The 15,113-nt window shown below is 38.8% G+C and overlaps 1 protein-coding gene across 1 annotated transcript in view; it reads right to left on the reverse strand.

Annotated features, from left to right (window-relative positions):
• Positions 1 to 15,113, reverse strand: part of Bzw2 (basic leucine zipper and W2 domains 2) — a 52,951-nt gene that overhangs the window by 22,341 nt on the left and 15,497 nt on the right. Inside the window, exons 2-3 of the mRNA XM_013024052.1 lie at positions 12,818 to 12,882; positions 4,792 to 4,968 (exon numbers count right to left, since the gene is read on the reverse strand). Of these exons, the coding sequence (XP_012879506.1) occupies positions 4,792 to 4,968; positions 12,818 to 12,875 (235 nt within the window). The 5' untranslated portion in view covers positions 12,876 to 12,882. The remainder of the gene's footprint in view (positions 1 to 4,791; positions 4,969 to 12,817; positions 12,883 to 15,113) is intronic.

The raw sequence follows: 15,113 nt of genomic DNA on the forward strand, positions 1-15,113 counted from the left end.
TTGTACTTTACCACCCAGTAGCTCTGCTGGTTAGCTGACTATTTTATTCTATCATCTTTGGTCTAAATGGATTTAAAACAAAAGAATGCCCTTTTTATTATCACCTAAATCATTCACCTTTCCTTATTCAAAGAATAAAGAAAGTATTGTATGTTCCAGTGCTGGCTACTGTAAGAACTGGCAGGAATGGAACATGAAGTTTTCTGGTTCTGCTTCATTAGAATTAGGACAAAAAGGTTTGAGCAGGCCAAGTTAGAGTAACAGCTTCCATACATTTAACAAGTATTTGTAGCACATGAACTCACACCAATAATTACAGTAGGCACTCAGAACATAACTGTGTTCAAAGCTGAGAGACAGGCTGGAAGAGTGATCAGCTATTTCTTTTATTTATTTGGGTACTTCAGTGTCTAACTGCCCTGCTTTACCTTGTGGTTTCAGATCTTTGCATGAAAAGGGCCACATATTATTTTGTTAGGAGACCCAGGCAAACAAGAGCTCAATTGAGTTATTAATTCTGTCTTTCACTTATATTTTCCTTTATGGGATTCAGACTCCAGCACATAGTAATTTAAATTAGATTCAGAGAAGTCAGCTCCTTCAGGAGCCCATTCTCAATTAATTCACGGACCAGATTTAATTAGCCCTTTTTAATGAATATAACCACCTAAAACAAAATTTTATTAAGCAAATAATCTAAAACCTCTGGACTAATTCCTATCTGATAAAAATTACATAACTGAGAAGTCTGGTTGTGATACTACTCAGTTCTTTGAAGTTCAAAAAAATTAATTGTTTTAACATAGTGAAAACACCTGTTACCTACTAATAATACTGTGCCATACTTTACATTTGAAATATTTTCCCTTATATTAGTACCAAGTATTAACTACCATTTTTAAGCTGGTTAGGGGGCCTGCTATTTTCTTTCTTTTCTTTTCCTTCCCTCCCTCTCTCCCTCCCTTCCTTCCTTTTATTTTTCCAATCCTAGGGCTTGAACTCAGTGCCTGGGTCTGTTCCTGAGCTTTTCTTCTGCTTGAGGTTAGCACTATCATTTGAGCCACAGTGCCACTTCTAGCCTTTTCTTTTTTGAGGAATACAGCCCAGGATTTCATGTATGCTAGGCAAGCACTCTACCACTAAGCCATATTCCTAGCACCTTATTTTTTCTAAAGGCAAAGTAAAAGAGAAATATGTCTTATAAGCTGGGTGCCAGGGGTTCATGCCTGTAATTCTAACTACTTAGAAGGCTGAGATATGAGTAATGAGGTTTGAAGTCAGCTCAGACAAGAAAGTACATAAGACTCTTATCTCCAAGTAACTCCTAAAAAGCTGAAAGAGCTGTAGCTCAAGTGGTAGGCCAGTAGCCTTGAGCACAAAAGATCTGGGACAAGGTCTAGGCACTGAGTTCCCTCCCTGGAATTGTCACAAACAACAACCACAACAGATTTCTTATAGCAATTATACATTGTATCAAGGGTAAAACCTGAAAGACCAATATGGTTGTTGATTCCAAAACATAAAGGAAGGTAAATTTAAATTTTGTGGGTTTGAAAATTCTAACATACTGAACAAAGGGTTTACAGTAAAAGACTACATCTGGCTGGATTCACTAATTACATCATAAATCCAGACTCAGTAGGCATCGGGGCTGGGCCACCGTGCTTAGCAGATTATGCCAAACATCTTGCCCTACTCTGCTTAATGTAGGGATGCATCAGGAAGGAGTAAAATCTGCTCTGTAGACACACATCTCTTTATTATAATAAACAAAACCTTGAAATAAACAAAAATGTACAGGTTATTTAACTCATATTTAAAACAAATACTTAGAAACTACTTTTGCAAGTAATCATCGACTCCTCAGCTGTGCCAAGATAAACTCAAGGAAGGATGAAAGTGACATCTGGGCCTCCATTTTGCTTTGAGTTTCTCTCTTGCAGTTCCCTTAGACTTCAGGAAAGACAGGACTGATCATAAAGAACTTGTGACTGAAACCCCCTCAAGCAACAGAAAGCCTAGCAGGATAGACCACCTTTCCCAATGAGGAAAATTACTTATGATAAGAAACATGAGACTGTACCCGGGAGCAACAGTCATCTCCTGGAGACCAGATTGCTCCCCTCGGGTGCTAACAGCAGTAACTACTTAAAGTAGAACCAGAACTGAGATAATGAACAACCAGGCCACACTTTGACCAAGATTGACTAGCTACATAAATACCTTGACCCCTTCCCCAAATCTTCCTCTGTTTAACTCTAAAGCTAATGTGAAAGCCATGAAGGTAAACTGAAATGCTTACTTTTCCCTTGTCCCAACCAACCTACCTGTGGATATTTAAATCACTTATTTCTTGCCTTTCCACCACTACTTCCATTAAAATTCTTTGGACTGAGTGGCTCAATCTAACATTTTGAAATCTCCAGAATTGGGCCTCTGGCCTACGACTTCAGCTATAATAAATATATGGGGGAGATTGAAAGCAGGAGTCATTTGAGAAGTGGCACCCAGAGAGTTAGTAAGAACTCTCAGTGGACTCAAGAGAGGGAAGAAATAAAAATAGTTTAAGAATGACAACAGGATCAGCAGTATAGCCTGGATTATCACCCAGAATTGAAAATACTATGTACAGTTGTACTTCAGTAACAACAAGGTAACATATGATTGACTAATGCTGACTGCCAACATACTGATTTTAAAAAATGCACTACAATTAATGGAACACTAAAAGCTAATAATCACCTATCAATTACTTAATTGACAAAGATCTAAAAACTAAAAAAATTGCTAAAGTTGGACATAAATAGAACTTAAGAATTTTGGCAAGTGCTAATTAGAACTTTTTCTTTTTTTGGTGCTGGTATGGGACTTTATGAGTCTTGAGTTCTTTTTCAATCATAGCTGGTGGTCGGTCTATCACTTGAGCCATGATTCCAGTTCTAGAACATTCTCTCTGATGGTTACTTTTTCTCTCAGGTAGATTCAAATAAATATAAATATCTCCATCCTCTAATACATTAATAGTCTGCTAAGTGAATAAAGATATAATCAGGTAAGAGAATGAGGATGTGTATACAGATGTTGATGATGTTATCATTGTAAAAACTGGAAACAAATATTCTTTTTCTACTTACCAAAACATTATTCAATTCTTCATAATTACACAAGTGCTATCTTACACTATTATTTCTTGCACAGTTCCATTCTTTCCCTATCTCCCTCTTTCCTTCCACTCCTTACTCTATCCGTTGTATTATATAATTTGCAAAACCTATACTTTTAACTATTGTTAAAAGCTCACATCTTTAAGAAACCAGGTTCCATTCCTCTATAACTGTACTGGGGAGTGGACTGAGTTTTTCAATCACTTTTAACTTAGGAAATAAACATTTTTTAACATCGCACTGGCTGCAATACTTAAAAAAAAATCACATAATAAGACATTTATTATGGGCATTAAAAACAAAATACATATACAAATTGCTGAGCACAGTATTGTATTTGTATAGTATCACTTTGTTCTTTAAAGTTAAGAGATGCTAGAAAGGAATGAACCAAAGCATTAACAATGGTTTACCCCCACCCCCTTCCAGATATTAAGATTTGATTATGCTATCTGTAGCTTTTATACTTGGACTTCAAGTTCCTCCAGTAATAATAAGTGATCTGCATAAACAACACAATTCAGCATTTAGTGAAACCAGCAATGCCTAAAAAGGAACAGATACCAAAACAAATGCTGTAAAAATACATGCTTACAAGAGGCTCCATTCCCTCTTCTAGGGATATTCTCTGTGTCAAAGTCAAAGCAGATTAGTTTAAGTAGTGTTTCTTACTGAAAAGCAACAGGTAGCATTTGGGCCAGGGGAATTTTGCATTGTGTTAAATGTTTTTTGCATAGTAACCTACGTAGCCTAACTGGATTACATTCCCAAGTCATTTCCAAAATGCTTTGAACTACTTGCACATGTACCCCAGACAAATGAAATCCACAGATCTGGGACAATGAACTTCTAGTAATGTATGGGTAGTATAGAAACCAATCATAAGAACTCAGATGTAAGAATGACTGAGAGAGGGAAAAACATGTGGGCCAGCTCTTACTCTGATGCCTCTGCTCTGTATGGCATAATTTTTACAAGCTTTTACCAATCTTTAATAATCCAATCTTCTGCCTTTAATCCTCTTGTAGTCCCTTTCCCCCCCAGGGCTAAGGACCCAACCCAGGGCCTAGAGAGAGCAGGCTGGGCTAAACCCCCCAGCCCCTGCCTTAATCTTTTAGCTATTTTATATAGTATTCACAATTTAAATACATTTTTTTTTGTCAGTCATGAGAGTTGAACTTGGGGACTGGGTGCTCAAGGCTAGTGCTCTATCATTTTGAGCCACAGCTCCATTTCTGGATTTTGCTGACTACTTGGACATACGAGGCTCATAGACTTTCCTGCCTAGCTGGCTTCAAACTGATCCTCAGATCTCAGCCTCCTGATTAGCTAAGATTACAAGGTGTGAGCCACAGGTACCTGCCATACTCTTCTAAACAAGAGTGGTTTTACTCTAAAGTACTTAAGGATCAGGGACATATGGGACAATTTGTTTTTAGCTACAGCAAAGTGGACAAGGGTGATAGTATGTTAACAAAATCCTCAGTCCCATGCTTTTATTAATAGTAGGCTCCGATCTTTATTTATAGTAACTCTAATAAATCTGTTCATAAAGATTCTATCTTATAAAGAGAATTTACAACAGAATTGAAATACCTGCTAAAAGATACTATATTACAGGGCTTACCAAGCATACTGCCAGCCACCAGGATGTCAAAGAGTGTGTCTGCATAGCGACGGTAGTCTAATCTTGAGCCAGTGGAGTCCAGAAATTTGGCTACAGCCTCAAGGTCATCACCAGCTTCATTAAGCCCCTGGACAAGTGTATCCCTGAAAACTGTGGGTTCGAATTTCTCTTTTTCATCTGAAATTTAAAAAAAAATCATAAAATTATTTCTTTATACATACCTTATATTCTCTATAGACTAGGCGCCCTTCCCTTTGTTCCTTGATCTTCTTTGATAATCCTATTATGCAGAAGTAGAGGGATAATGTACGTTTTCCTATCAGACTTTCACCTCCTGAAAACCCTTCTTTAAATATTTATTCAGGTAAATAGTATATTTCCATTCCAAGGAGCCATACGTATATTTTAACCAATACACTCATTTATGTTCATTTATGCCAACTATAAGTTAGGCCAATGTCACCTATTAACTCTAACCATGAAAGAAATATTAAGTTGTCATCTTAACTAAGATTCAGAAAGAAGATGATTTAGATTCCACATTTTCCCAACTTTCTCAGATAATTCTCCAAGTATACAAAAGTATAAATATAAACAGATTGAGAAATAGAAAATAAGAAGTGATAGTTCTTTTATAGGACATACTATTCTAGAAATAGAAAAGCTATACTATTCTAGAAATAGAAAACATAGATTATATACATTAATTGATTGCATTCATGTAAATCTTTTTTTTTTCTGTGCTGTGGCTGGGATTTGCACTCAAGGTCTCTTGCTCTTGATCAGCTTTTTTGTTCATGTTTGCACTCTACAACTTGAGCGAAACCTAACTTCTAGCTTTTTGCTGATTTATTGGAGATTAAGAATCTCATGGATTTGTCTGTCTGAACTGGCTTGGAACTTTGATCCTCAGATCTCAGCCTCCTGCGTAGCTAGGTTTATAGGCATGAGCCATGTATAGGTGTATGAGTCACACTTCTTTTTTTTTGGGGGGGGGGGGTGGGTCGTGGGGCCTGGGCGCTGTCCCTCAGCTCTTCAGCTCAAGGCCAGTGCTCTACCACTTGAACCGCAGCACCACTTCCGGCTTTTTTCATTTTGCTTATGTGGTGCTGAGGAATCGAACCCAGGGCCTCATGTATGCAAGGCAAGCACTCTACCACTGAGCCACCTTCCCAGCCCTCACACTTCTTAATCTACTGAAACAGCACACACTGAATAGATCTGCAAATCTCTACTGTAAATTCATGAGAATATGTGAAAACAGTAAATATTCTGAGTATTTTGTAGATCACCTCGAAGGGCTTCAGGGGATTTAAGGGAAAACAGATGTTGTATAACTTTTTATCCTCAGCCAACATTGGTTAGATAAATATAGAACAACCACAGAGGTACTCATTAAATGTATAAATGAGTTGCATACTCAAATGTGGAGACATGACATATTGTTTCTAGAAGGAGCTCTGGTCTTGACTCTAGAGACAATCTTTGTGTCAGGTTGATTTGTAACTAGATGTTGAAGGAGAGGAGATAAAGGGGAAGAGGATGGCAAAGGTGGAGGAACAGAAGAGTACTATAAATATATTTCATGAATAAAAATGAATTCTTAGCCTTGGTGCCAAAGGCTTACATCTATAATCCTAGCCACTCAGGAGGCTAAGACCTGAGAATTTTGGTCTTCAGCCAGACTGGCTAGACAAATCCTCAAACCTCTTCTTAATTAACCAGTGAAAAGTAGAGCTCTGGCTCAAGTTGTAGAGCATCTAGCCATGAGATGGGGAAAAAGACAAATGAGAAATCCTAAGGCCAAAAAGCAAAACAAAACACAAAAATAAACTTAGAAGCCAGGCGTTGGTGGCCCACATCTGTAATCCTATCAACTCAGGATGCTGAGATCTAAGGACCCCAGTTCAAAGCCATCCTGGGCAGGAAAGTGCATGAGACTTGTCTCCAATAAACCACTCAGGAAACAGGAAGTGGCACTGTGGCTCAAGTGGTAGAGCACTAGCCTAGAGCTGAAAAGCTGAGGGACAGCACCCAGGCCCCGAGTTCAAAGCCCCATGACCAACAAAAAACAAAGACATAAAACAGAAAAAAAACAACTTAGAAATGTGAAATATGATAGAGAAAGCTTAGAGTACCTGTTAGAAACAAAAATTAAACAAGGTTAAAGATCTAAAAAACACTAAGGAACATAACTACCTAACTGTGGCAAAAATTATAGCATAAAAAAAATGAAGCAATCCATGCAGACACATTTAAGGGAACATCGCCGTTCTCTGAAGTTGTGGGGGCAAACAAAACAAAAAATACCAAGAAACTGAATGACAGGAATTGTTCCAATTCATGAAATAGAAAATTACTTCTGAAGAAAACACATAGTATTCTTGTGTTCAGCCAAAATACTAACAAGGATCAAAGCAAAGTGAGCATATAGAGCCTCACAGTAAAGAATAACTAAGGAGGGCTGGGAAGGTGACTCACTGGTAGAGCGCTTGCCTTGCATGCATGAGGCCCTGGGTTCGATTCCTCAGCACCATATAAGCAGAAAAAAAAAGCCAGAAGTGGTGGCTCAAATGGTAGAGCACTAGCCTTGAGCTGAAGAGCTGAGGGACAGCGCCCAGGCCCAGAGTTCAGGTCCCACGACCGGACCCCCCCCAAAAAAAAAATAACTAAGGAGTAAGCTATGAGTTCCTGGGGTGAGGAGGGGAAAAAAGAAAAGAAAAAAAAACATAAGAGATGGGCAAGGAGTAATCTCATGGATGATGAGAAGGGGTATTTCCAGCATTTCAAGTCAACAGCTCTGCAGCAGGTCTTGACAGTAGCCAGACCATGACTGTTCAATATGACAAGAAAATGTGACAGGATGTGCTGTCTCTAAGAATTCCTTCAGTATACTCTCCTTGCTAGAATTCCTAAGGTGCTTTTCATTACAAGATCTACATAACAAAAGCACAAGCCAAGACTGACTAGTTAGTTTCAAGGCATAGAAAACAAAGTCCAAAGATGATAAATTATACAACTTATTTAGTTTAACTCAGTGATTACAAGTTGATATTGAGAAAGGTGTAAGTAATCAAATGAACAGTTCAACTATGAAAAGCAATTACAAAGTCATAATAATATGAGCTGCTTACACTGGTCTAGATGAAGCTTATGTACACTGAGAGGCTACTGCAGGACTTGGGACAAGAGAGAAGCAAGTGAGTGGGGAAGGGAAAAAGAGAGCTGACATTGCCAGAAGGATCAAGAAAAAACCATACAAGATTGCTGTTTGGCTGCATGAACGTAAAAATTAAAAGCAGCACTTAGGAGAGTTGAAAGAGATTTTGTGGGGGAACAGACCTGCTGCTGTTAGAACATGTCTTGCAGAACTGTTTGACTATTTAAACCATGTGCTTGCATAATTTTGATAAAATTAAAACTACATTTTAAAACCAAACCGTCTGGCTTGTGCAGACTGACAGGCTTGTACTTCTCTAGCAGACAGGATGGGCTATAAGTAGTTAACACTTACATCAGCTTCAGAACAAAGAGAATGGCATTACTTGTACCAGTTGGAGTCATGGGGTTTAAGATACCATAAAGACATACATAAACTAACTAGAACAATAATCACCATAAACAAGAGAAAAAAAAGTTCTTTTGATTCCATAAGCAAAACATCATTGCAGTCAAACAAAACACAACAGAAAAAAGAAAAGTATAATTAGGGTCTTATTGGGTAGTGGGAGAAGGGAAATGGCTAAGAATTCTAGAGAGGGCTGGAGGAGGGGAATTATTATCTCTAAGTTACAGAAACTCACTGACAAGCAGCGAAAACTTCACCTCATCCTCAGGATCTAGCCAAAGGGTAATTCTTCATCCTAGGAAAAAGATGTTGTCTTTCCTGTAATACGAGAACACAGGATATGAAAAGACCACAAGTCTGTGACTAGCTTTAGTTGAGGCCATCTCCACCATGACATTTACCACATACTTGAGTATTGACTCAGGTGGTAAATCAGATTCTGATGATGTGAAAATTACAAACTGAAGCACTGGGAACTATGAATTGGTAAATAAGGAAAGTTTCAGCTGTGCCAAGAATCCATACAGAAGATTTTTTGTTTTGAATTTGAGACAACTTAAAAACTTGTCATTGTGGGGAGAAAAAAAAAGAGGCCTTCAATTTTCTATTATAATTTTCCAAGAGAAATGCCAGGAAAGAAGAAAAGCAAAAGCAGAAAGATAACACATCATGGCTAAGGACATTACAATAGTGATGCATTCATCAGGTCAAATGAGGTATAGGTCACTTATGGCTTGACAATTAAAGATATCCTTTTCATATGAAACAGGAATGTATATTCTTGTAGTTTATATCCTTCATTTAAGGGTAAAAGAGCAGAAATGCTAACAACATCCTAAAACAATATGCCATGCCTCCTTTCTATTTTATTTTGGCAAATCAAAACTCCTTTGAATTAGGAGAAATATAATTAGGGTCTCAAATTTATACTGTGTTGGTGAGTCACAAATGTGACACTGAATCATTAGCCATAATAGCCCTTGTACTGACCTGGAGAAACTGGCCTGTTCCTGACATTCAACTATGCTTGTGCATTACTGACCTACATTCTTACTATCAGAACTACAGTAACTGGTTAGTAAAACATTTGTCTGACCTACTAATAAAGTGATAAATAACCTAACCTGTATATCTTTTCTGAGGTCACTAAGGCATAGTAAATAGATTCATATTTTCCTATACAGTATATAAATATGTTTTGGAATAAGTTTCTAATGCCACTTAGTGAAAAGTATTTTTCAGTGTTGAGGATTAAATGAGAGTCTTATGCAAATGGTAGTCCACTGCTCTTCCACTACCCCAGCCCTGGAAATTTAACAGTAATTTAAAGCCAAAAGCACAGAGTTAAAATCTCAGAGAGTAACCTGAGTACAATGGTCACTTCGGGTGTCTGCTATTATTCACCTCCCTTTCTTTCCTGTTTTGTGCAATTTCTCTAAAACAAAAACCGCAGAAGCCATTTCAGCTATTAAATACTTTACTCAGTAAAGCATAGCAATGGCCAAGTGGAGGAATCCTCAAACACGTAGGTTCCCACAGGTCACACTAGAAAAGTTTGGAGTGTGTGCAAGATGAGGAAGATGTGACTATCTCATAATGGAATGGAGGGTCTGGGTGGGTTCTGTAGAATATGTCCTAACTCAATGTTTCATTTTGACATTAAACAATAAGAAACACTCCTTTCCCCCCACCCTTTTCACACATCTGCAGAAGACAGCCTATCAAATGACCTTTAGATATAATCAGTAGGTTCTCCCCTTCAGTTTTTTTTTTGGTTGGTCATGGTACTTGAACTCTGGGCCTGGGCACTGTCCCTCAGCTCTTCAGCTCAAGGCAAGTGCTCTACCACTTGGGCCACAGTGCTACTTCCGGTTTTCTGAGTGGTTTATTGGAGATAAGAGTCTCACAGTGGTAGAGTGCTTGCCTTGCATGCATGATGCCCTGGGTTCGATTCCTCAGCACCACATAAGCAAAAAGAAAAAAGCCAGAAGTGGCTCTGTGGCTCAAGTGGTAGAGTGCTAGCCTTGAGCTGAGGAGCTGAGGAACAGTGCCCAGGCCCAGAGTTCAGGCCCCACAACCGGACCCCCCCCCAAAAAAAGAGTCTCACAGACTTTCCTGCCAGGGCTGGCTTTAAACTGATCACTCAGCTCTCAGCCTCCTGAGTAACTAGGACTATAGGCATGAGCCACCAGTGCCCAGCTACCCCCTGTAACCAATCATTTACTTAAACCCACCCCATTATAATGGCAAAAAAAAAAAAAAAGGCAAAGCAAAATACTCAGGAGGAAATTCACAAGAATGAAGAGCAGAATATGAAGTTCACACAATTTTTTTTTCCTTGTTAGCAGTTTGGCACAAAATGGCTTAAAAGTGTTGCTTGAACCCCCAGTAGATCTGAGGTTTATGAGCCCAGATCAACTGGCAAATTACTTCTTGTGCTCTCTAAGTACTCTTGGGGTATAATTTTGACCATCAAATCAGAGGCAAATCTGTTCATAATTAGAGAAAAGCCTTCTCATGCCAATCTAAAGGCTGATGGCAAGGGCCGGTTCAGTTGTCAAATCAGGCCTGCTGTTAAACAAGGTTGTGAGGCTTGGTTACAGTGAATCAGCACCAGACTGGTTGAGAATCACGATGGAGACCAGGTCTGAGATCAGCCTGTTTGTTTTAGTATATTGCCCCAAATCTTCATATGATAAGGTTTTGGAACTCTGTTGCTCATTTCTGATAACTCCTTCATAACTCACTGTGTCTTTGTGCATGTGACTGGCATAATGCATGCTGGGTAGCATACCTCCTTAACATCTGTTTCCAGAATCCAACGGGGAACTGCAGCAAGGATACAATTTGGGAGGGACAGAGAGGGCACAACTACACTTTAACTTATTGTAGCTAGGGATTTAAAAACAGAGAGTATAAACACTAATCCTGTATGGATTGACTATGTCTGGCTACCTTTCAGTATCTTCATGTTTTGTGTACATGCAGCTTTTCTCAGCAGAGAGGAAACAGTAACATTCAGTCTTACTGCTATCTAGTGACTCACAAGCACTTCTGATCCAATGCATCAATTGTGTTGGGCCTTCCCATGGAACTAGACTTACTATGTTAAGTGGTATGAAACATGGGCTGCTGAGTCTGCCTCAGTATTGGTACTGCCAACGGCACAGAATGGGGTGATTAATGAAATAGCATTCATAGATTGAATTATTTCTCAGTCACTGTTTAGTTTCAACATCAATCATCTTACAAATTTGCCTCATGTTTTCTCTTAGAAATTATTTCCCTAATATTTTTATATCCCAGGAAACATAATTATGAAAAACTGACCATATAAGATAGAACGTACTTGTTTGTGCAAAACTGTATGTTTTTGCAAAAGTGACTTAACACATGCTTAAACACATGTTTAAAATATTTCCTTACACAGAAGATAAGAGATTGCAGCTATTATCAAATTGGGTCTACGCAAAAAGTACTTTGGGGAAGTGAAAAGCGAAACAAGAAAACTTTTCACCATCATTCTCCCTAATGTACTGTTCTTAGTATTGTCACCCCTGCCATCACTATGTTCTTAAAAATCAAAAGCAAATGCTGACGTTAAAAACTAGTCTAGGTTTTTTTTTTTTGGTTGTTGTTTTTTGGTGCTGGTCCTAGGACTTGAACTCAGAGCCTGGGCACTGTCTTTGAGTTTTTTTTGTTGAAGGCTAGCACTCTATTGCTTTGAGTCACAGCTCCACTTCTGATTTTTGGGTGGCTTCTTGGACATAAAAGTGTTTCACAGACTTTCCTGCCTGACCTGGCTTTGAACTAGGATCTTTCCTCAGATCTCAGCCTCCTGAATAGCTAAGATAGCTAAAGTAAGAGCCACTAACTTCCAGCTTTTTGGTGGTTATTTGGAAATAAAGATTTCATGAACTTTCCTGCTGGGACATGGAAGACTATGATCCTTAGATCTCAGCCTCACAAGTACCTAGGATTATAGGTGGAGCCACCTATGGCTAGCTATGCTTTTTAATGGCAAACTTTATTAATTACTTTTACTTTAGGGGCCAGGGTCATGAAACATAACTCTAGTAAAATGACATTGAGTGCCTGAGCAATTGGAAGCTCTACTGCTGACGTGGAGAACTAGGTTCTACAGAGTACAAATGGAATATTAGAATTTTCCCACTGCAGTATTAAACTTTTGAGCAGAATCTTAAACAAATTAGGAAAACAAGAGTGGATGAGTAGAGTTGGAAGAGCCAGGGAAGAATTATGAAAGGAATGACATTGATCATGATGACATGCTGAACATGATGATGACATGATGACATAATGACAAACTGACGTGCTGAACTGAAATTTCTCTGTACAACTACTTAAAAGATAACAAAAAACCCCAATATTCCTACGCGCGTGCGCGCGCACACACGCGCGCACGCGCACACACACACACACACTTCCACAACTTACCCCTTTTCCGAGTTTTGAACCGCTGGCCTGTTAGCACTGGCTTCTGATGCTTATTCATAAAATTTCTAAAAAACAAAAATACACATTAGAGATGTGAGGTCAGCATTAGGCAAACTTAGGGAGATCCTAACACAAAACCCAAACAGAAGCAACAGGGCTGGTAGCTCAAGTGATTGAGCACTTGACTAGCATGTGCAACGGTCTGTGTTCAGTTCTCACCTAGTACCAAAAGAATACATGAATAACAAGTAACCATAAATAAATAAGTAAACTTTTTAAAAAAATGTCAGTCTTGGGTTTGAACTCAGGGTCTGGGTGCTAACATTCTCTACCTAAGGCTAGTACTCTACCAGATCTTAGCCTTCTGAGTAGCTAAGATTATAGGTGTGAGCCATCAGTACACAGCTAAACTAAAATTTAAAATATGGAGCTAGGAGCATTGAAAATGACACAGAGAAAACAATCACAGACATCAACTTTGACAGCTGTTAGATTTAAGTAGCCTATGACTAGTATCTATAGTACCCATAAGTGAAATGGGCTAAGTTATAATACAGATCAATAGAAGAATTAGATCTATCTGTACTGCATTTTTCACCCAGGATTCCACCTCTGATTAGGTGTGTCTATTACATCCAAATCTCTTCTCATCATTTACTGGGTTCTAGCTACACTGGTCTTGTCTAACAGACCAGGGAAGCTACAGTTTCTGAGGTTCTGTACCGATCTCTCTTCCAGGGTGGATTTTCCCCAGCTGTAAACATGACTGTCTGCATTCAAACGCCTCCACTGCAGAGAGGCCCCCTGACTAGGCCAATACTACTGACATCTGTCACTCTCTATAGTTAGCCTTTTCTTCATAGCCTTTAGCACTAAGGGTCATTTTATTATTTTTCCATTTGTCTAGTTTTTCTACTTATCTAAACCTTAATGAGGATAGGAATTTGGCAGGTTTTACTCAATTATGTATGTTAACATCTGAAATCTAAGGAAAGCTTAAGTATTTAATGAATGACTAATTCATTCAATTCCTAATAATTATGTACTGACATAAAAGGTTATATAAGGTACACTATTAGTAGGACAAAAACAACTTGTAATAAGAGTGTAAGATACAGTTTTGGCAAAGTCTGGGGACACATACACTATGCTTTATTATGCAAAGAAATTTCAGAAGAATTGAAACATTGATAAAACGTGTGCCTTTTAACAATAAGCTTGTTGGTATAACAATTTTAATCTGAAAACATTTAAGTTGGTTAAATTATGAAGACCAAACCATCAAGAAAATTTTCTGTATTCAAATAAATTATTTATTTGCTTCTCGAAGTTTAATATTCTTCTTTTCCAGGACCAGGGTCTTTGCTCAATGGTACTTACTTGGTTTGCACGTTCACAGCCCTGGACTCTTCCTTAGCAACATCCAAACAAAACAACATTCTCTTTTATTGGAAAATTAATCATTTCTTTTTTTTTTGTCGGTCGTGGGGCTTGAACTCTGGGCCTGGGAGCTGTCCCTCAGCTCTTCAGCTCAAGGTGAGTGCTCTACCACTTGAGCTACAGCGCCACTTCCGGTTTTCTGGTGGTTTATTGGAGATAGGAGTCTCACAGTCTCTCCTGCCCGGGCTGGCTTTGAACCGAGATCCTCAGATCTCAGCCTCCTGAGTAGCTAGGATTACAGGCGTGAGCCACCAGCGCCTGGCTGGAAAATTAATCATTTCTTAAAAACATGGAAGGCAATCACAAATAGAGTGGCAAACGTGAAAGTTAATATGAGTTTACTATGAAGTAAAATAAATTGAATACATTTTGATTTGAGATACCAAAGTCATAATTCAACACCCTGAAAATATAAGGTGTCAATGCAAAGGGCAGAATTCAAGACCTGAACAGTGATGACTGCATAGGTCTGCAGCACACACACAGACATTGCAAAACTTATTGAGAAATTTTCCTGCTGCCATTTTCAGTCACTATGGATCAGTAAACATTTACTCAGTACAAAAGTGAGCCAGGCACCAGTGGCTCATGCCTGCAATTGTAGCTACTTAGGAGGAAGCAGAGGGTCTGAAGCCAGCTGGGAAAGGAAAGTCCATGAGACTCTTATCTTGAATTAACTCTCAAAAAAGGCAGAAGTGGGGGCTGGGAAGGTGGCTCAGTGGTAGAGTGCTTGCCTTGCACGCATGAGGCTCTGGGTTCCATTCCTCAGCACCACATAAGCAGAAAAAAGCCAGAAGTGGCGCTGTGGTAGGGTGCTAGCCTTGAGCTGAAGAGCTGAGGGACAGTGCCCAGGGCC

Source organism: Dipodomys ordii, unplaced genomic scaffold (assembly GCF_000151885.1).
Source record: "Dipodomys ordii isolate 6190 unplaced genomic scaffold, Dord_2.0 Scaffold72, whole genome shotgun sequence".
Lineage (NCBI taxonomy): Eukaryota > Metazoa > Chordata > Mammalia > Rodentia > Heteromyidae > Dipodomys > Dipodomys ordii.